Consider the following 21,423-nt stretch of genomic DNA (forward strand, 5'->3'; position numbering starts at 1 on the left):
CTTTATTCTCATACCTTTTTTTGAGATATACTAAGATTATAAATCTCTCATAGGATTACATAAATATAATCCTACTTTAAGAACAACACTTAGTTTAGCAAGAAAGGTGCTAGTGAGTTTCAGTTACTTAATTTGATGCTTTTACTGTCATCACTATTTCAGCAGTTTCTGTTTAGGGACCAGTACTTGGATTTATCTGTTGGATATCTTTATCTTGGATTTATTAGACTTGGATTTATCTGTTACTGTACTCATGCTTGTCACCCTAATATTTGTTAAAAGGATACGGCATAATATCATATATTAGTTTAAAGTCAAGCCTTTGTTCTTCCTTTCTTAAGGTTTTCCTTTGCACTTCATGTAATTGGAAGTTTCATTTTCCAGCATCATCAAGTAGTATGGAAATTAGCCACCAATTTTTGAATACCCCTTAAAATATATGTACTCAAATTTCACTCCCACTGCTTCAGATATACCCATACAAGCTCACTGGGCTTTAGACCATGGAGACTTGGGACATGCAAGAAATCTTTCCTTCCTCTTTCAATGTGACAAGGCATGGTGACAATGATTACATCACTGTGCTTTTCCAGGGGATAGAGGAGAAAGAACAGCCTGTTCCCTGCACCATCAAACCTATACAGAAACCAGTGCACTGGTAACAGCCTTCCTTGAACCCTCCCAGGTGCTTAAGCCTCTTCTCAGCATGAAGACAGTAAAGAGCACTGTTGCAGTCCAGCAAATCTTCCAACAGTGGAAGTATAACATAGCAGCCTGTAACCTCAGGGCCTTAAATTATTGGACCTAGTACCTTGTTAAGATTAAAAATGGCATCATCTCCATTTTCTGTTTTTATCTAATGTGGTAACTCTTACAGGTACTGTATTTCAGATTTGATGATGGGGTTCTGTTGCTATAGTGTAAGGAGAAATGGATTCAGATGAAGAAGATGCAGAGAGACACAGTTTCTATTTAAAAAGTGAGGAAAAGGTGACTGATAAAGAAATAGGACAATGCAGAAACATAATGACCATTTAGAAATCTTTTAATCTCATGCTTTGATACCATAATTCTAAGAAAACATTCCAGGTGGCAAGGGTTTGTATTCTTGGGATTATTATTACTGTCAGGTAAAGGAAGCCAAGTAAATTGTGAACAGTACCATTCAAGATGTGCCAGTCATTTGCAGTGTGCTGACAGGTAATACCTAATCTTTCTTCAAGCAAACTACATCCTTGATATCACAGTAATGATAGAATTAGGACAATAGCAATCCAAAGTGATGCATTGTTTAATTATGTTTTTCATAACTCTGGTTGTCTTTCAGACTAAATGAATGGCCTAAATTGGTAAGATGTTAAAACAGTTTCAAATAATGACATATGGGAGATTTTTTAATAAAGACTATTCCTTCTTCCTTATGGGAGGAGGGAGCAGAGCTGGTAACCAGTGAACAAAGAGTTAACACCAGAGGAGGATGTCCCTCTGAGTCTTCTCCCAAGGTTTTTTGTTGGTTGGTTGGTTTGTTTTTTTTAGAAATACCTTGTTTAACAGCATTCTACCACACAGATATGCAAGCCAACATTTGGCACACTGAAAAGCATTCTCCCCTTCCTGTGTGCTTCTGTGGCACAAACACAAGGAGCTGACACTAGAGGATGCACCTCTTCAATCTTTTGTATCTACTTTTATACAAAGATAGTAGTTCAACCTTTTAAACTTGTTTTGTTGCCTGTTAAAGGAAAGAACACTTGTGAAGACTAAGAGCACAAGGTTTGCTGGATTGGACAAGACATGCTCTGAACAGCAGTTGGTCTGTTTTTCTTTACTAAGATCTCACCCCAGAGCAATTTGTAGTGTCAGTCTAAACCATAAAGTTCCTGAAGATTAACCTGGAGAATCAAGATAATCAAGAGGTGATTGATGGATTCTTCTGCTAGATCTTACGTTGCCATTTCCTTTCCAATCTGTTCCTCTTGAGGTTCTCCTCCCTGTACAGTACAGGTGTCCTTTTCACCCCGAGGCTTGGGCACTCTGCAGAAACAGTGACTGTCCAGAATACTGGAAATGGTTTGCAGCACTTTCTGCTGCTTTGCCCCATGCATAAGAAATAGAGTGCAGCCATAGGAATTAAGATAAGAGAAGCCATGATGCTCAATAAGAGAAGTGATGTGGTTGATTTGATTTTTGTCTGCACTATACGACACAAACTGGAGCAAGGAAAATATTTTTAGTAAAAGACAAACGAGCTGTATTGCATTGTTTTTATTACCTGTGAACATCAGATTCTTCTTTCAGCAGGTCAGTGGCATCTTTCCCTTTTTTCCTTACAAATTCTTCACTTAGCCCCAGCTGCTGGAGAGTTTGTCTGTAGTGACGTTCTGCTCCTTGACGAGCATCATGCTATGAAATCAAAACTTAAAACAGTAAGCATGTAGAGCTGGGGCTTCCTCATAACAGTCCAGTCATTCTAAAGTTCATGGCTGACACCCCTAATGAGAACAAAAGGACAGCTAGGGTCCAATCCAAAAATTTCTTATCCATACAGTACCAAAACTGAATACTAGGAAGATGTCTCACACCTCTGAAAGCCAGAGCTCACCTCTTCCTGCTGCTGTTCTTTTTTCTTCCTTCTTCTACTCTCCTGTTTCTACAGCATTCCAGTCTTACCAGAGAAACATACTTGTGTCTGAGCCCTGACCTTTTACACTTGAATTGAGAATATGTGCAAAAAAGGGTTGTGAGAAATTCTGGAAGTGTGTTTGCTTGTAATTTGTAAGCACTAATGACAGTGAAGTTCAGTAAATGGAGAGAATCTGTCAAATAGCTTTGTATCAGCTCATCTTCATGAAACTGAAAACCAAGCATCCTGGATACTGTATCCTCACTGCCTCCAAATAACCCTTGCAAATTTATGTAGTCTGAGATGACCATTTACCAGAGGGACTGGGCAGTTCCTAAAGATTAAGGTACTCTGTAGGGAAGGATAGATACCTTGTCTTGACACAAGTGAATGCTATCAATACTGGTGAATTCTTATCAACCTGGCAAACAGAAATGTTACCAATATTTATCAATACAGATTTGTCTCTGCCTTCATTAACCACTCATCTGAACAGAAAGTCTGACCGAGGAGGGTATTTTCTATTGAGAAATCCTAAATCAACATATTGTCAATGTATTGTCACTGTGTCTGTAACCAGATACCATCCCTGCAAGAAGATGGAACTGAAAGGGAAAACCCAGGGAAAAAGATACTTAGAGTGAAGATTGTATCTACACCTCAAATACAATACACATACGCAGCTGGTCCTGTGTGATGGATGAGATGTGCTGAATGCAACCCCAGAGAGTAGAGCTTGCATATGATACAAGCTAAGTAACTGTCATTAATGTTTTTGTCTAGTAGCACTAGAAGTACAAAGAAAAAGTGCTCAACTGGAGAGGGTTTTAAGAAAAAAAGTTTAGAATAGACTGCAGGCTGTGGTGTTCAGGTACAGAATAGGTGTGCATGTAATTTCTGGTGTGATAAAGCCTTGATTTTGATCAGACCGTGTCTTTTGATTGCCATATATACTAGAAAGCTCTACGACCAAGAAATAACTCTGAGTGGTTGTTTTTCAAGTGATGGGAAGGAATTTAAACTGGGTGGCCTTCTCATGTGCATCTCCTTATCCGTGAACTAACTTGAGACTAGATTTCTTAATGCCTGTTTTAAATGAAAGACAATGTATCCTGTTGCCCAGAAACACTCTGGAACTCTGACCCGTTACCTTGGTGACCTGTTCAAAGAGGTATGGTCTGTTCTTGACTCGTAGCTGCATTTCTTCCAACTCCTTTCTGTATTCCTTTGTTCTCTCTCTCATTTTTTCCCTAAAATGGAAAAGTTGCCCGTAAAATAGAGGTTTCCTCTGACTGTATCTAATCAGGAATGAGGAATCTCAGTAACTGTTCTATCCCTCAAATAGCTCTGGTATTTCTCTTGATTCTGAATGCTGGGCAAAAATAATCTTGCTGGCAAATTACAGACCCATTACAAAGCTTTACTATTAGACTGTAAGCAGAGAACCAGTGTTCACATTTTCAGAAAATGTTATGTGTGCTTTACCAAACTATACATTTCAGTTGGCTTGTGTGTACAAACGAATTTCTACAAACATTAATCTAAAGGAAACCGTTCGATATGAAAGGAATAGTGTGGGGTTGTCACATCCCATTCCACAAATGGACGTGGAATGGGTATGACAGTTGAAAACTTAGGCTAGGAGAGTTCTTAGACCCAAGTCCTCCTAAAGAATTATCTGATGCACCCCAGTTAGTAGAACAAATTATTATTTCTCTGAAGAATAGAATACTGACCAGTTCTGTTTTGACTTCTCCTTGTGTGTTTCCTCCAGACTTTTATGTGGATCCAGGGCTTTTGCTCGGCTGTTCACTGACTTCTGGATAGCTTGACATTTCTTTTTCTGCTTCTCTAGCCAATAAATTCCTTCTTTGCCTCCTTCCTTTTTGTTATCTTGGGAGCATCTATATAGAAAAAAGTTACTAATGAGCTCACTTTAGACTGCCAGACTACGTGCTTCACTCTTGTAGTCCTCTAAGGAGAAAAGCGAAATTTCAGACACACAAGTGCGCAGCTCCCCAGTCAACTGAGAGGGAGGACAAGAATTAGCAAAGAATGAAGACAAAAACATTTAGGGAATGTATTCTTGATGTAGTTGGTGCGATGAGGGAAAACACTGACCGTTTTCCTAAATCAAGTCATTAGCTGGTGTATGGCCTTGTAGACAAACTTTTCTACTTACCTAATAGCTGATCCCCTTTTTCTAGTTGCATCTGTAATATGCACTGGAAGGGTATTGGAAGAGAGAGAGGAAAGTCCAGACGGAGAATGACTTTTCTTCACTAAAACCTTGGACAGTTGCTGAGAATCCTGGAAAAAAAAAGAAAAAAAAAAAACCAAAAAAAAAAAACCACACAAAAAACCCAACAAAAACCAAAGGAACTTCATTCAGTGTATTTTTCACAGCACAGAATCAACTCTGTTCCTCCCCCAGAGAGAACAGTTGGGGTATGTGGCAATGCACTCATTCTTCTCCTTTCTGTCAGTAGGAATTTATATGAGGGGCTGAGGGGAAGGAGACATGATTAGGAGAGTGGAAGGGTGGCTTAGCCTGAGCTGTCATAGCTTATCTCTGTTTAGAATTTTGCTTTCTGGTTTGTCCCACAATTCTGCAGTACTCCCAAGGCAAGGATGGAGGTCACAGGACATTAACCACCCATAAAGAAATGCTGTGCATTTAATAAGTTGCTGTATTGATGAGAGAAAGCAGAACTATCCAGTCATCTCACCTTTATCTTTTCATTAGCCTGCCTCTGCCTGCCATGGAGATTGGAAGTTCTTAGCTTGAATGGCTTATTACGAGTTGCTTCTTTGATTTCTTGTCTCCTTACTGCTTCCCTCTGAAATGCCCAGTAGAGTCCTTCAAAATCTGGTATTGTTGGATTAATCCTTGGCTTGAAGCTGAAACTTTTGTCCTGCAAGAAGCCAAGTCTTTCCTGCTGAGTTTTAGCAGCAGTTCGGGATTGAGGCTCCCTCCGATAGTTGCTGGTATCTATAGGAGCTATGGAGCTCTCAAGCAAATCCTTTGCTCTCATTTGAATGCGTATTTCTCTGTAGAGTTCAGCTTCTAATGAATCAAAAGAAAAACAATTAGAAGAATATGAGTGACATAAAAGGCTGTGAAATTGCCACTGCATAACCGTAAACTTTTCTTTATGATGGTAGCTACGCATGTAGGAGAGACCAGACATTCTGTGTTCTCTTTCCCTACTTTCCAGCCTCTCTCCTCTGCCTCCCAGGAGAAAAAAACAACACGGATTACCAGGAAAAAACTGGCAGAGTCTCTAAGGTATGAATCTCTAGGTATCTCTTTCACTTATCTGAGTAAGTTACTGGACAGGCCTTCTCCTCCCTTTCCTATTCTTTGGGGTATCAGACAACTTGTGACCTTTGTCTTGCAGGGTTGTTGTGTTAATCAAGGTTCACCTGGGACTTTACGTCATTATGTTGAGTGCATGATCTACATGGGCTGTTCAGATACACTTGTGATGGATGATGCCTTTTCTATATTAAGATTCAGCAGTGTTTCTCTATATTGGAAAAGATTTTAAGTGAGGAGCGTCTGGTGGATGGATCATGTCTTGTGAATTCTGTGACAAACTTCCATAGAAAGAATGGGTTTCAATGTATAGTCTCAAGTGACTCCTTTCCTGTGCTGCACTAAACATTTGTAAAAATGCAGACAGTTGGCCTTGGGGTGGCTTTTTGCTTTTAAGAAAAAAAAGAAATCAATACTGCTGTTTGCAAACTAAGACTTTTTTTGAGTCTATTTGTAACTTTGAACTGACTGAGGTATGAAATGTTCATTCCTCCTCCCTCCCCATATACCAGAAACAGAACAGTAGCTTGTCCTTTGCTCTCTTTTACCTTTCTAATCTATTTAGTTTATTATGCCACAACAGAATGTTTTCTGATGAAAAATGAACTGGTGTTCATTTTCATGTACATGGTGTACTCAGGAAGAAATCAGTGGGAAATGGTGAAAAAAAAATAAGGGGTGAGAAAAGCAGTAAGAATTATCAAGGACGGGTTTAGTTCCTATATTCAAGCATGAAGTCTGCATTGCTTGCTTCAAACTTACAACAGGTTAGGGGGGACCTTAAACCATCTGAAAGAATGTGAGCATCAGGAAATTTTCCTTTGCTGTTCCTCTGACCAGAATAGTCCTGATACCTTCCTCCACTGGTTTAGCACTTAAGAAGGTGGAGAGCGAGTGGGAAGGTAACTGAAAACATCCGAGAACTGCAGGAGAGACTGGATTACTGCACCATCACTTTAAAACTGAACTAACAGCCTCATTTGGGCTCAGGAAGTACATTTCTTCTAGGGGTCCTGTGCAGCACAGATCACTTGAATGGGACTAAAATTGTCAGTTTCAAGATACTGCACAGACCTCGGGACACTTCTGGTACTACATCTGTCTTCGTATTTGTGCCACAAATCATTTATGTCCCTGTAGATTAATCAAAGGTATGGAATCCAGTGCAGTGAAAGATTCCCAAGCTAGCATGATTTGCAGCACAAGGGATGTGGAAATCTGTCTAAAGAGCTGATTGTTCCCACATATCTGGGGAGTGGTACAGAACTGCTGCTGCTGCTATGGGTACAAGACTACTAAATTGTGGCCACTCTACTGTAAAGGTATCTAGATAAAATGCAAGGACCAGTGATATGCAGGAGACTGGACAACACAAGGAGATGTAATGACACTGGCTTTTTACTCCAGCTAATGCCCTATGAGCCATGATTCTACCTCCCAGCATGGAGATACCAAGGGACAGGCAGGGAGTTAACAGGAAGAGCCCTGGCATTTTACCTTTGAGTTTATCTCCAAGAAGTGGGCCATAAGTAGAATTAGGAATTTTTTTACTGGCTTGCTTCTGTTTGGAGCTGTCATTTGGGGTTGCTGCTGCCAGGAACTTTTGTCTGATAGCTTCTTTCTTTTTCTCCTCCTTCTCCAGGAAGCTGAAGGGCCTCAGGGTTGAAAGCAGCAGCTCCTTTCTTTTCTGTGTTGCTGTTTGCCTGCGAATCTCATTCTGCATCATTATTTCTTGATAAAGGGGCAGAAACACATGGGCAGGTACAGGCTGTGCCCGAAACTGTTTCTGACATTCAGCATCATCCTGGCTTTGCCTTTCATCTTTCTGTATGTCTAGTTCAAGAAACATGTATGACTTCATCAACTGGGACTTTTTGTGAGCTTCCCGCAGAGTCATTTTGAAAGGCTGAGGGATGGTGATGGAAGGAATCCAGGGAGAAGAAGCACTTTTTGGCCTCAAGCGGGATTTAGGAATCAAGGGAGGATTTTGCTGATCCCAGGTACTGTCCAAGGTGAGGTCAGTCAAAGAACTGGGCTGCCTTTTGTTACCAGATGTACGACTAAGACAAAGACATCATGAAGGGGAAATAAGTGAAATTATTTTAAAAATTAGATATATTTTATAGGAGACACTGTTGATTAAAAGAAAGACACTGTAGGTGATCTGGTAGTTAAGACAAGCTTAAGGTTTATCATTTTTAGGCTCTATATTTTGCTTTGCTACCAAAGGTGGTGAGCAGAGCTTTGCCTGCTTCTGTTTTCCATGTATGAAATGGTGGTTATGCCTACTTAGCTTTGTAATGCAGTTTACTTTGCTGCTAGCACTTCATTGCCAGAAAAAACTACAAGTAATCCCTAAAGTTGGAACTTTCTGGTTATCTGGCTGATAGCTACTTAACATTAAAGACAAACTTAGGCAATAAATTAGGCACACAAATCCTAACAAACTGCACCAAACACTAGCATTCCCAAGATTCTGATGAAAGAGCAATTGCAATGAACTGTGTTAGTGCAACTCTTAAGAGGTTCAGCTGGAAACTTTGTAACTAGGATGACCATATAATTGATTGCAAGATTAAAAACAAACCAGGACTGTCCTGGGTCTCATTGAAATAGCGAACTTCTATGGGCATGTTTGAGAGTGATTATGAAACAGAGTAAAACAAGATATTTAGGGAAGGAATAAATGCAGGTAAAATGAAGGATTGAGATGGATAAGGGTGGGATAAGTACAGGAAAAGGGGGGAAACAGAAGGTGCCAATCATGTATAAATGTGCTCCTGGTCCATACACTTGACTGGCGATTGCTGCACGCTGTTCTTCATACATTATTTCCTTTGTAAGAGTGTGTGTGTGTGACCTGCTAGTGAACTTCACTGAGAAAGACAAGAAGTCTGAAAACTCCGTGTTGGAGACACTACAGCTCTGAATGGTGGATGCTGTGAAATGTGTGTGACCTGCTAGCAAATTTTAAGCATGATTAGGTGATGAGCAGGAACAGGATTTGTGCTGTTCACATTTTATGTGAACGCTGCTTATCTGGGCACCTATTGGCCCCATCCTCTCGTGTGTGAATATGCTTGTGGTTAGTGTTTTGGTACTATATATGTGCATCTTGGGACTTCATGCTCCACTTCAACAGCAGTAGGAATCCCACATGCCATTCTGCCATCCTACCTTAGAGCCTCCCGCAACTTGTCACGCAGCACTGCTGTCTCCTGCCTGAAACCCTCCAACTCCTCATCCTCTTCGGATACCCCGAGATCATTCCATAACTTTGCCTGGTGCAGTAAGCCCGGCTCTAGCGGTGACTGCTGGCCCCCCATCCCGACAGGCCGTTCCCGGCTCCTCACCGGTGGCAGGAGGCACAGCAGTCGGTCCGTTACAGCCTGAGGGGATACCGTGTCACCTGCAAGGAAAATAACGAACTGGAGACATAGCCGTTTCGAGGCCGCAACCCCAACCTCCGCCCTCCCGGCGCTACCTGAACCCCACCACCAAGATCGAGCCTCACCCGCAGGTCACCGCCTCAGTCCTCCAACAGCACTTTATTCCGCTTCTCACCAATCAGCGAAGCCGGCAGCGCCCTAGGCCCGCCTTTTTGGCCTCAGCAGCCAATCAGACTCCAAGATGGGAAGCACACTCTGCTCGCTCATTGGCCCTCGGGAAGAGGTGTTTTGTGTGGCTCTTGTCCCTAGGTATGTTGCGTTGTCATGGTTTCCCAGAGCTACTTCCGTTCAACGTTGTGTGGTCACTTCCGGAGCCATGGCGGTTGTGTGCTGTTGGGGGCTGTTGGCTCCTCTCGGTGGGCGGTTGCTGGCCGGCCAGCGGGCTCCTTTATTGTCCCGCTCTGTTGCTGCTGCCGCCGCGCCGCTCTACGATGTGGTGGTGTCTGGTGGGGGCATGGTCGGGAGCGCCATGGCCGCCGTGCTCGGTAAGCAGGTGACCTTTTCGCCCGCCGCGGTCGGTGTTGTCTGTGCTATCGGCCCGGCCCGGTGCCGGCCCCGCGGGGCTGCAATCGCGACCGCGTCTCCTCCCGCCCCTGCTGCAGAGGTCGCGGAGGTGTTCGGATCTCCTGCACCGCGTTGTGAGAGTTCAGCGAGTCGTGGGGTTTGTGTGCGAAACGTCAAACTGGGGGGGCTTTTCCAAAACCCACACGGGTCACCATGTGGAATATCGGCTGCTTTTATAATTCGACCTTAATTAATTAATGTGTTGATGGTAGTGTAACTATGTGGTTATCACTTAAGATCTTAATATTCAAGATCCTTTTGTAGAGTTTCCTTATTCCTGCATCTTTTTGTGACATCACTCTAAAGCAGACTTGGAGCTGTTTGGTTAGCTGATCGTTGTGATGAGCCATGTCCTATTTATACGTGTGTGTATGTATTTGTATGTTAATGCAGCCATTACTTTAAATTCTGTATGCTACTTGTGATTCTGTCAAACACAGTCACCCCTAAATTGCCAATGCGTAATTTCAGACATTGCTGAAAATATTTTTCTGATCCTAGGTTTGATTCGGAGAAATCAATTATTCTCTAACTCTGTAATTTAGACACTGGAATACCGCATTCAGTGGATTTGTGTTTGCTCTATATCACTAAAGATCCTGAGAGTAGTGTCAGTTTATTTGTAACATTGTTTCAGAAGGTGTAATAGTGACAGAAACTTAAAGAAAAGAGTGCAAAGTAGAGGGGGAGCAAAGGTCTTGAGCAGTAAGTGCTTTGGAAGTGTAAGGGTTTGCCTTGCACACTTACTGTGCTTGTGTTGTTGACCACAGTGGAAATGAAACAGCATAAGGATTTCCCACCGCCAGCAGCGATTCCTGAGGCTAACATGCAGGTTTGAGACCTTTGAAGAGTTGAGGTTATGTTATGCATAATCTGGAAAAAGCTCAGGATACTCCCATTATTAGGCTGCAGTAGCAGCAAACTCTGCATGTTCTAAGGACACCGCTCTGTTGCCATAGCAGTCAGATGCAGTAAGAATGGCTCAGTCAGCTAGTGTGATTTACTCTACTTGAGTCATCTCTTTATTCTTTTTCAATTCTCTTTAACTGAAAGTAAAAGTCTAAACTGCCAGTGCTATCCCACTATCAGCATATAAGGATAAAGAAAACATTAATGTAGTTGCTAAGGAGCACAGAATTTTTATTTTGATCTCCTGTTCTAAGTGGTGAGTTTATGTTTAAGCTCTGAAAAATGTGTTCTGAGTGTGGAGTTGCATTGCAGACTTTGCCTATTAATACTTAAATAACGAACTTGCATAACAAGCTAGGCACAAATTTGTAAAAAAAATGTGAACTTTGTACAAAAAGAAAACTTTTAATCTGTGCTTTAACTACAAAAGGTTTGTCTGTCTCAGTGACAGGATTGTAGTCAGGAAGTTTTAAAATACAGAAGTTTACTTGCCTGGTCAAAACCTGTATCATAAATGCATTTCTTTATTGAGTTTTGCAACTACTCTTGTGTTATTACAGAAACATATAGCTGTTACTGATACAGGAATAAGGAATGAGATTTTTGGCAGGAATGTTGTAGCAAAGCATGTATTTGCTTATTTTAGGGCATGCTATCCACTTCCATGATAAGAAGATCGCTTTGCTGGAGGCTGGTCCTCGGAAAGAATACAACCATGTGCCAGACACCTACAGTAACAGGGTCAGTTCTATCTCCCCAGGATCAGCAACCCTTCTAAGCAGTAAGTATGTTTGCTACTGTTTGTGTTTTTAACAGTATGTTTGAGCTGCTTTCAATTTGACAAAACCCCTTTGAACATGTGCTGCCGTCTTCCTAAACTCAACAGAATTGTGTGCCTTTGTCTTTCAGTATTCTGTATGCCGAGTTGTGGTGATTAATTAAATTAAATTGATAACAGGGATCTGTTTTCTGGTATCGTAGTCTGATCTGTTATATAATTATTTGTGATGCTAGCCCAGCAAGATGTTGTGAGGTGCTGTCTACAGCATCTGGAATGCTGTGTTCACAAAAGATGCACATACTTAGTGCTCTGTAGTCTGGTAACTCACTTCTGACTAATTTTCATTTTAAAGATTTGAGCCTTGATTCCTTATGGAGAAAGAAATGTTTTAAACAATGATGGCCATGCATTTGTGTGTGTGTTTTATTACTCAGTGATGGGGCAGAAAGAGTTGACTATTAAATCACATTGTCCATGGAAAGCACTTGATTCTTTTCTGCTGGCCTGTGTTAACAGTAAAACAATGTGATGCTGGAGCTGTGACAGTATTGAGGCAGACCTGGCCCTGTCTAGGGATGGCACAGGCAGAGTCTGGGCATTGATAGACAGGGAGGGAGAAGTTTTGTTTGGGTCTCAGTGTCAGATGTGAACCTGTATTTCCATGCATTTGTGTCTTTTTTCAGGTTTTGGTGCCTGGGATCATGTCTGCAGCCTGAGATTCAAACCATTCCAGCGAATGCAGGTGCCTTACTTAGGGCTGCAAATATACTATGTCTGTCTCTTGTAACTTCTTAGAAGTACTTACATTAATGATCCAAAGTTTTTTTTTTACTTTGGCAAAGGGCAGGTTATGCTTATGATGATTCTTGTTACTTTTTTTTGGGGTAGCAGTCTAATTGCAAGTTCCCACCCTCAGAGTCTTGATGTTACAAGATGAAACATTTATTCTTAATGGAAGCTGTAGATATTGAGGCAGAGGTACTTGCCAGGAAATAAAAGTAAAGGTGTGTGTTGCTTTTGGTTGGGATAGAGTTAATTATCTTCATATCAGCTTGTATGGTGCTATGTTTTGGGTTTGTGATGAAAACTGTTGATATCACAGGCAATTGCTGAGCAGTGCTGACACAGAGTTGAGGCCTTTTCTGGCTCTCCCACCACCTCAGCAGTGAGCAGGCTGGGGGTGCTCAAGTAGTTGGGAGGGGACACAGCAGGGACAGCTGATCCCAACTGACCAGAGGGATACCCCACACCACATGGCATCATGCTCAGCAATAAAAGCTGATGAAAGGAAGAAAGGACACAGACACACAAACACATGGACACACACATACATACATACATTTGAAGTAATGGCATTTGTCCTCTCAAGTAACTGTTATGTGTGATGGAGCCCTGCTTTCCTGGAGATGGCTGAGCACCTGCCCGACAATGGGAAGTAGTGAATGAATTCCTTGTTTTGCTTTGCTTCCACATACAACTTTTGCTTTACCTATTAAATCGTCTTTATTTTAACCCATGAGTTACCTCACTTTTCAATTCCTTTGCCCATCCCACTGTGGGGGAGTGAGAGAGGCGCTGCATGAGGCTGAGCTGTGTGCTGGGGTATCCCAGAGCAAGGTGGTAGGGGAGCTTTATGTACTAATTATGTAGAAAAGAAGTAGCGATAAAAAACTTTTGTTGCAATTAGTTTTTGAGATGCAGCTAGATCATTGTATGAAAAGAATTCTGTGATGTACTTCAGTTGCTGGGAACAGACAGTAATCCTGGATGTTTCCTCTAGTTCTGTATTTCTAGATTGCCATGTTCCTTTCCGGTTAAGATGGATACGTTCATAGTCCCTGAAAGGAGAAACACTTCTTCATCGTGTAGCTTCGTGTAATGTATTTTTCCTTTGTAGGTGTGGGATGCTTGTTCAGAAGCCATGATCGTTTTTGAGAAAGATGACTTAGATGACATGGGTTATATAGTGGAGAACGATGTCATTATGTCTGCTCTCACAAAACAGTTAGATGTAGTAGCAGGTACTGGTCAACTTCTTTAATATTTTATTTCCTGCAGAGAGCTTTCAGTTACTTGTCTTCCGTTATGTGCCCTAAGTTAGAGGAGTGAAAAATCTAATGAGTAGCCCTGATAACTCTGAGACATAAGCAGTTTCTTGAATTAAGGGGGGAGGGAGGAATCTGTATTCCAAAGGCTACACAGCACAAAGGGAGTTTCATGCATAGTTCTCCAGAACACAGTCTCTCCAAAAATAGATTTAATTAAAAGATTGTAGCTTTCTATCCAGAGCAGGCCTTGCAGTGACAAAGGGTTGGCCAGGTTTGGTCTTTTAGGGTGCCTTGAGAATTGTAGCGCCAGATCTTGCAATGCCAGTAAGACACACGTGGCCTTTGCTTTTGTAGTTATGTTTCCTTTTTTCATACCTGTATCATGCTATGACTGTGGTACTTTGTGTTCCCATCAGACCGGGTGGAGGTTTTCTACGGGAGCAGAGCAGTGGGGTATACGTGGCCCCTCCCCTCTCACAGCTGTGGCACAAGCCCTTGGGTCCAAATTGAGTTAGCTGATGGACGCAGACTTCAGGCCAAACTGCTGGTAACTAAGCTTTTCATTTCTGTTGATCAGGCGTCATCTCTCTCCCAAGTCCTTTCCCCTGGATTTGGTTCTGATTCCATGTGTGCCACTCCACCCAAGTGGAGGGCTTGAATGAGGTGAGTGGCTAATGCTGTCAGAGATGCTATGGGACACGGTGCCTGACGCAAGAAGTCTGTGCTGAATTGGACAAAAGCAGAAGGGGCCACCTCTTCTGTTTTTTTGGGCAACCTTTTTTTCTGAATAAACATAAAATAACTTTGTGCAGGCTGAGGTTTATAGACTGGAATATTGGCTTTCTTAGGACTTGCTGAAGAAGTTGCTTTTTATCTCTTTGTTTTGTAGATCGGTGCAGATGGTCATAACTCCGTAGTCCGGAAGGAAGCTGAAATTAGGAACATTGAGCATCAGTATGACCAGTCAGCTGTGGTGGCAACTCTTCATTTGTCTGAGGTGAAATTCTGCTGATTGACTCTTCCATAAGCAGGTGAACACCTTAAGCAGGTGATCCAGGTCTCTAATTGATGAGTGTCCACTTGGGTTTTTTCTTTTTTTTTTCCATTTTAGGCCACAAACAATAACGTAGCATGGCAGAGGTTCCTTCCTACAGGGCCAATAGCACTTCTTCCGGTAAGATGACTTCTGGTCTCTGTAGTTATTTATTACTTTTTAATTTTTATGTTCTTTTCTAGTAATTCTGTTCCTGTCTGGGCCTTTCTGTGGTATTGCTGTCTCTTAAGAATTTATCCCCCTACACTTTACTTTTCAGTTACAGCATTTTTTTTTCCTTGCTGCCCTCTCAGTTTATCCTTAGTATTTCCCACTTGCAGCAAGTTGGACTGGGGGAGTATATGCAGAGGGACTGGTGTGGGGCAGGGCAGTGGGAGATCTCTGCACTGATAATTTATTTTTGCTTCTTTTTTTCTTAATACTTACTCTTGACATTCTCTGGAACTAGTTGTCTGACACTGCCAGCTCTCTGGTCTGGTCTACGTCTCATGAACACGCATCAGAACTTCTTGCTATGGATGAGGAAAGTTTTGTGGATAGCATCAACTCTGCCTTCGTGAGTATCAGCCTTGTGGCAGGTATGAGGCTTTGTTGTAATCATGAGAAATATAATGGAACCCTACAGCTTAAGGGATAGTAATGGGAGAGGTGGATTCTTAAGTTCCTTCCCCTGGTGAGGATGATACTCAAAGGCACTTAGTAAAGAAGGAATGAACCCCTGGGACGGAGTTAGGTTAGTTAGAAGAAGTTGAACTAAATTTCCAGAAGGTGGGAAAGGTAAACTCATCCTAGTTGGAAGCCTCTGTTCTAAAATTATGAAGATAGTTTCTTTTACTGTATAGTTTTGTCCAGGTTGTTAAAATTCAGTATTTGGAGCTCATCTAGATTTTTTTTCAATTGGATTCTTTTGTATTTCTGGTTTGGATTAACATGTAAAGGTTGGTGTGTTTTTTTCAGTGGAGCAATGTAAACCACTCTGACTTCATTGACACTGCTGGGGCCATGTTCCGATCTGCTCTTTCATTCTTGAGGCCCTCAGGGAGTGCAGTCCGTCAGCTACCCCCAAGCATTGCTAAAGTGGATCCAGAGAGCCGAGCCATGTTCCCTCTTGGAATGGGGCATGCAACAGAGTATGTCCAGCACCGCGTGGCCCTGATAGGGTAAGGTCCTGAGCAGCAGCCCTCATGTGAGTCAGGTGAATGCGATTAGAAATGATGTGAGTGCAGCATCAACAAATTAGATAGTTAGAAATAATCTGTGGTTTAAGTTTGACACTATTGAGGCTCATGTGCTCCTGTGCCAACAAAGTCCTTTTGTGTGAGAAGCAGTCTGTCCATTGTGTGAGCTTTCGATGTAAGTTGCAAGATAATTATTTCCCTTTCCTGGTTTGAGTAGTCCAGTAAAACAATCCAGTATCTTGTGCTGACCCTGTACTTGCCCAAACATTTTAGCATCCATTCTGTGTACCAGTTTGAGATTTTAAACTTGCCTTTTTTGAAACAAATTACAAAACTTACAAATTATTCCGGATGGGATGTCATAGGCTTTTGTACAGTGGCCTATAGAAACATGAGAATATCTCATCTTCTGCATTCTGAGGTTACATTTGCTTCTTCTCTGCCACAGCTGCAATACACTGGTCGCTTACAGTAGTTCTAGGATGCTGGATTATACTTTGGATGCTTTTCATCTTTCCAACTTGTGAGCCACTTTGTGACTGGGAGCACACTGTGCTTTATAGCTTGTTAAATGATATTAAATTTCATACCCAAACTTTATTTCATTTCTCTAAGACTCCCTTATCAATATGTCTGGCTTTGTCCTTTATAAGTAAGTCTGATCATAAAAGGACTTTGATTTTGTTTCTATTCAATGATATCCCACTTCTGTGTGTTCATGATGTCCCTCTACTCTGTGAAATGTGGCAATGATATAATATACCTCCTGTTGTGCTCAGGTCACTTACAAAACCACCAAGGCCTGTTCCACACATAGGCTGAGAGGACTTTGGCTAGTCACCTCTTTATAATTTTTCCTTTCAGAACTGCCTTTTTTTATCTTTCTTTTGTTTTGCTTCTTACAACTGGAGAGGCAGTCAGGTTGTTCAGCTTAGCATGCAGAGAGGTACTGGATAAATCATGTGTGCTGCTGTAAGGTGTTCGTTGTGAGGAGGTGAGGAGTGCTACACTGACCCTTCTGGGGTTTGTCTGCCATTATGGCTTTCTTCAAGAAGGGATATAAATTTCTGCCTTCTCTTGCTCCAGGGATGCAGCACACAGAGTCCACCCACTTGCAGGACAAGGTGTAAACCTGGGCTTTGGTGATATTGCATGTTTAGCTCATCACCTCAGTGCTGCAGCCTTCAATGGGAACGATCTGGGTAAGGACCCAAGACACTGATGGGGCAGTGAGATGATTGGTCTTACAGGCCTTTGCTGCTAACACCAGGACAAGCATTACCTCTACTGCAGGTTAAGCATGCTGCTGTCTTGTGTTTGAAAGGCACCAGCATCTTAGAAGCAAAACTGTTCTGATGTCCATTGGCTGTGGCGCAGTTAGAGAGTCTTGGATGCACTTTTCATCCCACAAACCTCAAATCTGCTTTAAAAAAAAATCTGCAGGATGATAGCTAAAGAAGTGGTGATGAAGAGCACTGGCTGATAGAAGGAGGCCTTAATTAAGATGGACCATTTCTCTGCTCTCTGTGTTTTCAGTTGCCAGTGAAGACTGCTATAAGACTGTAGATAAGACCCACAATTGTTTAAATAGGAGCATTCGATTATCTCTTCCAGGGTCCTTAAAACATCTCTTAAAGTTTGAGACAGAGCGTCAGAGGCACAATGTCTCCTTGATAGCTGCTACTGATGTCCTAAAGAGGCTTTACTCCACGAAGCTGGCTCCCTTGGTATTGCTGAGGACGTGGGGATTGCAAGCAACAAATGCCCTGCCTCCTGTCAAAGTAAGAACCTCCCTTTTGTGAAGGCTGTAGGAAGAGTCTAGAATATTCATGAAACATATGGAAGCTGTAAAGATTTTGTTTGTTTGTTTGTTTCATTTTTCTTTTAAATGAAGCATTTTTGGTGGGAAAATGTATCATGCTGAAACTGAGGTTGCGTGTCCCAGTTGAACCAGAGGAGTTCCTAAATAACCAATGGCTCAGTCGCAACTGTTTGCTCTTGCAGCACAAGAGAAGATAAGGGATCTAAGTGTCTATACTCTGTATCAGTAGTTAGGGGTTAGAAGTCATTCATAGTCTTTGGCTTTATTTTGCTATGGCATGAAAATGTGGAACTTAAGCTGCATTCCAGAAATGCCCTATGAAACCCAGCACTATGAAGACTCATCTTCACTAAGAATATCAGGTCACTTGACAGATGTGGTGTGCAGCTCAAATGAGTTACCCGTTTCTGTGCTGTTTTGTGCCTTGTGAAATTGTTCCCACATGGCAGAAGTGCAAGTCTCTCTAATGGAAATGACCTGAGGAAGGCAGTGGTGAGGAGGTTCAGTCTTAAACACAGACCCTCTATTTGCAGCCCGTCTGCCTAAATTCTGATTTCCTTCACTGAATTTTCATGAGGTTCAAACCCTCATTTCTGGGTTTGAATGTTTTATTCCACAAATCAAGTCATCTTCTTCGTATTAAACACAGGTGGCCTGTTTCCTTTGTGTTACAGTCACTGTTGAACCATGATAGTGCTCTTAGAGGAACAAATCCTAAGGTGTAGTAGCTGCCACTGGCAACATGTCTTTAGTAGTTGCACTGAAAGGCTATGCTGCTGCTTCAGTGCTCAGAGGTGGTTTTTTTTGTTACTCTGTTTAAAGCAGAAAACTAAATGAAGACCTCTTCCCTGAGCACAGAACCTGTGGTAACACCTCTGTTTTCTGCTGCTTCAAAAGGAATGTTGCAACTTCCTTAATTTGGTAGCATATAGGAAGAGTGCTTTGCACTTGTCTAGAAAGGCTGACAAAACTTGCCTATATATGTAAAAGGGAAAGAGACTGTAGCTGGTTTCTAGAATGTCTGTTTCTTACTAGTTTACAAATGAGTTATATTTTTCTTCTCCTCTTTTAGGAGCAAATCATGGCTATTGCCAGCAAGTGACATGCTGTCAGTTTGGAACAGCAGCTTACCTGTGAACACGTTGCCCTTACAAGGCAAATGACTGACTTGAATCCTTGAATTATGTTATTTTAATTTGACAATAAAACTGTCAACCATGGGTTTATGCAAAAGTTGTGTCTCATCTGCTCTCCTCAAGAGGATTTAGGGTCTCTTCCTGTAGTACCATGATGTCTTCAGCCCAGAACAATCTGTACAATGTGCTTTCAATTTGGGCATCTTGGGTTGAAGACTGAGGTGGAAACAGTTGCAAACCCAGTGCTGAACTGTGCCAGCTACAATTTTTACTGCTTAATTACTTTTGGTTTTCTCTGACTTGATTTCTAGAGCTGCAACATCACTCCGGGGGCTCTTAGCACTGCCTGGACTCAGAAAGGAGGGGTAGTGTTTAGCGGAGGGAGACAGCTCATGGTGGCAGATGTTTAAAGCTTTAATCTGTCTCTCACCCTTTTCCCTGCTCTTCTCTTAGTGTATTATTTAATAATGAGGTTTCTTGTGGAACAGTCTTAAGGGCTGCATGGAAAAGAGATGCAAACTAACAATAATATCTAGGAAAGAAAAGTGTACCACAACATGTTGAATATTGTTAAAAATGCTTTAATTACTAAAATAGACTTTCAAAATATTCTGTTTTAGGTTCTAAACACCAGCCTCCTGGGTTAGGCATTTGACACTCATAAAATTAAGTGAGTACTGCCCATGGGCAAGATTTTCACATCTGGTTGACCAGTATCAGGAATTAACAGCAGAAAGAATGAAACTTATGTTTTGAACTGAAAGCCATTACTTGTGCTTGTTCAGTCACTCATATTAGGCAGTTCCTGTTAGTAATTGGCTAAAAGGCATTATGAAGGAGGAGAGAAAAAACAGGGCTGAAAGTATAACTCTTCTCTTAAAAGGCTGCTTAAGTCTTTAGTTAAGCTAATAAATAATCTCATTGCACAACGGTGTGAGGAATTGACTGGCTTCTATAGTTCCCCCACCCACATTGAGTAGTTCAGATGTAAACAGCAGGGGCTCAATGCTGCCATTTCTGGCAAGAAAAATCTTTGAGCAGAGCTCCTGTTTCTCTCATGACTGCAAGATCAGGCCCCTGATAGAAAGCAGCAGTTTTGTTTCTGTTAATGAATAGTGCCACTGACAAAGGAAGGCCCTGAGCATTCAGATTTAATGCAACTTTGGTACTGGGAAGCTGATGCTCCCACCTAGCATCTGTAGTAGCAAAGTCTGAGGCAAAGAACACAGAAAAGAAACTTGGTACCTGTCCTGTTCTAGACCATCCTCCCTTCAGACAAAATCAAACCCATAAGTACGCCTCAGGGCTAATGTCTCTTCAGTTGGCGGAAATGCTGCTGCTGCTTGTCCCTTTCCCTTCCTGTTTCAAATACAGCCTCACTGCTTACAGCTTTCAGCCCCAGGATGTAGTAAGAGTGTGTCATAGTACTGGCTCAGACAGGAAGAAGACTCTGTGATTATTAAATTAGCTAGTTCTCAGGAGTAATGCAGGGCTGCTGGCAACCACTGCATCCTGTTTTGTGTTCTCTGAGAATACAAAAGTGAATACAGTTGTTCACTGAAGACAAAATGAATGCACCTGCAGTCACCTTGTGCAGACCACATGATAAACTAAGTTTTGCTGAGCAGTAGGAAGGGGCTTAAGAAATGTTTGTGGTTGAGAAGAGGACACAACTACTTTCTTCAAACAGAACCTCCCAGTGAGGAAGGAACAGAAGATTGGTGTGACACTGAGGAATTTCCCACCATGGATTTCAAAACAGATTCTGGTAAGGGGGAGCACAGGTAGGATGAGCATTTCGTGTTTCAAAGAAACAGCCTGAATTTACAGCAAAGTGTCAGGGGTGGGGCAAATACAGGTGGCTCCATCCCCAGCCCTTGAACTCCTGCTGCTGACTGAGCTTGTTCAATCAAAAGCAGGCCTTGCACCCTAGTGCCATCAAACCTGAGATAGAAGGAGAAAGCTTGATCAGCTACAGTCAAACCTGTCCTGCTAATTAGAGGAAGGTACATGGTGTTCACGGTAAGGCAAATTCCTAAGTCTCCAAACTGCTTGGCAAGATCAGGAAGGGCACGAGTGCACTACTTCCTTCCATTGCTGGGAATTACCAACTACTCTCAAATCCAGTCTGCAGAGAAGGTATCTTGAGGGCAGTCTTTGGTTTTACAGAAGAGGGAAAGGTGTGTTACGGCAAACAGGTAACTGCAAATGCCTGACTGGGAGGTGTTCATCCCAAGAGATCACTGGATAAAAGCTTCCCTGAGTCACATGAATAATACCTCTCTGTTCTTATGACTGGGGGAAATTAATCTTTACCTTACACATTCCATGGTGAGTAGAAGATGCTGATTTTTGAAGAGCCAGCTTCAAAAGTTGTCTCCACAGCCATTTCTACTTAGGACAATGCAAGGTCTGCACTTGGAGCCTCAAGGTATCTGAGCAATCTTGATGTTCTCTACAGCCAATGAAACAAGAAACCCAGGATCCTACAGACCAGCTTTCTAGGTTATAGGATAAGATGTGATCTTTCATTGCTTCTA

At 42.0% G+C, this 21,423-nt stretch overlaps 2 protein-coding genes across 3 annotated transcripts; one reads left to right on the forward strand and one right to left on the reverse strand.

The window, feature by feature from the left end:
* Positions 1 to 1,516: 1,516 nt before the first annotated feature.
* Positions 1,517 to 9,630, reverse strand: FAM161B (FAM161 centrosomal protein B). 2 transcript variants are annotated; one of them, XM_062624006.1, is made up of 9 exons: positions 9,457 to 9,630; positions 9,120 to 9,351; positions 7,440 to 8,002; positions 5,353 to 5,690; positions 4,806 to 4,933; positions 4,360 to 4,527; positions 3,774 to 3,873; positions 2,273 to 2,403; positions 1,517 to 2,034 (listed from the first exon to the last, which is right to left on the reverse strand). In XM_062624006.1, the coding sequence occupies exons 2-9, from the start codon at positions 9,266 to 9,268 to the stop codon at positions 1,944 to 1,946; spliced, it is 1,668 nt and encodes a 555-aa protein (XP_062479990.1). In that variant the 5' UTR covers positions 9,269 to 9,351; positions 9,457 to 9,630; the 3' UTR covers positions 1,517 to 1,943. The 2 variants fall into 2 exon arrangements, with proteins under 2 accessions (XP_062479990.1, XP_062479998.1); XM_062624014.1 differs by lacking the exon at positions 9,457 to 9,630 and having other exon boundaries at positions 9,120 to 9,358.
* A 50-nt stretch (positions 9,631 to 9,680) lies between these two features.
* Positions 9,681 to 21,101, forward strand: COQ6 (coenzyme Q6, monooxygenase). The gene is made up of 12 exons (XM_062624025.1): positions 9,681 to 9,876; positions 11,511 to 11,645; positions 12,329 to 12,387; positions 13,543 to 13,666; positions 14,110 to 14,240; positions 14,583 to 14,690; positions 14,805 to 14,867; positions 15,196 to 15,303; positions 15,705 to 15,907; positions 17,012 to 17,127; positions 17,540 to 17,706; positions 18,820 to 21,101. Exons 1-12 carry the CDS (start codon positions 9,708 to 9,710, stop codon positions 18,847 to 18,849), a joined length of 1,413 nt encoding a protein of 470 aa, XP_062480009.1. The 5' UTR covers positions 9,681 to 9,707; the 3' UTR covers positions 18,850 to 21,101.
* The last annotated feature ends 322 nt before the right edge of the window (positions 21,102 to 21,423 follow it).

Source organism: Pezoporus occidentalis, unplaced genomic scaffold (genome assembly GCF_034315485.1).
Source record: "Pezoporus occidentalis ecotype Australia unplaced genomic scaffold, CSIRO_AGI_Poc_V1 ctg108, whole genome shotgun sequence".
NCBI lineage: Eukaryota > Metazoa > Chordata > Aves > Psittaciformes > Psittacidae > Pezoporus > Pezoporus occidentalis.

Coding starts and splice junctions, on each gene's coding strand:
- FAM161B (XM_062624006.1), bottom strand. CDS start 9,268: ATGGGGGGCCAGCAGTCACCGCTAGAGCCGGGCTTACTGCACCAGGCA. Junction 8,003..9,119: donor AAGTTGCGGGAGGCTCTAAG/GTAGGATGGCAG, acceptor TCTTTGTCTTAG/TCGTACATCTGGTAACAAAA. Junction 2,404..3,773: donor TCTTTGAACAGGTCACCAAG/GTAACGGGTCAG, acceptor TTGATTTCATAG/CATGATGCTCGTCAAGGAGC.
- COQ6 (XM_062624025.1), top strand. CDS start 9,708: ATGGCGGTTGTGTGCTGTTGGGGGCTGTTGGCTCCTCTCGGTGGGCGG. Junction 13,667..14,109: donor ACAGTTAGATGTAGTAGCAG/GTACTGGTCAAC, acceptor TGTTCCCATCAG/ACCGGGTGGAGGTTTTCTAC. Junction 14,691..14,804: donor CAACTCTTCATTTGTCTGAG/GTGAAATTCTGC, acceptor TTTCCATTTTAG/GCCACAAACAATAACGTAGC.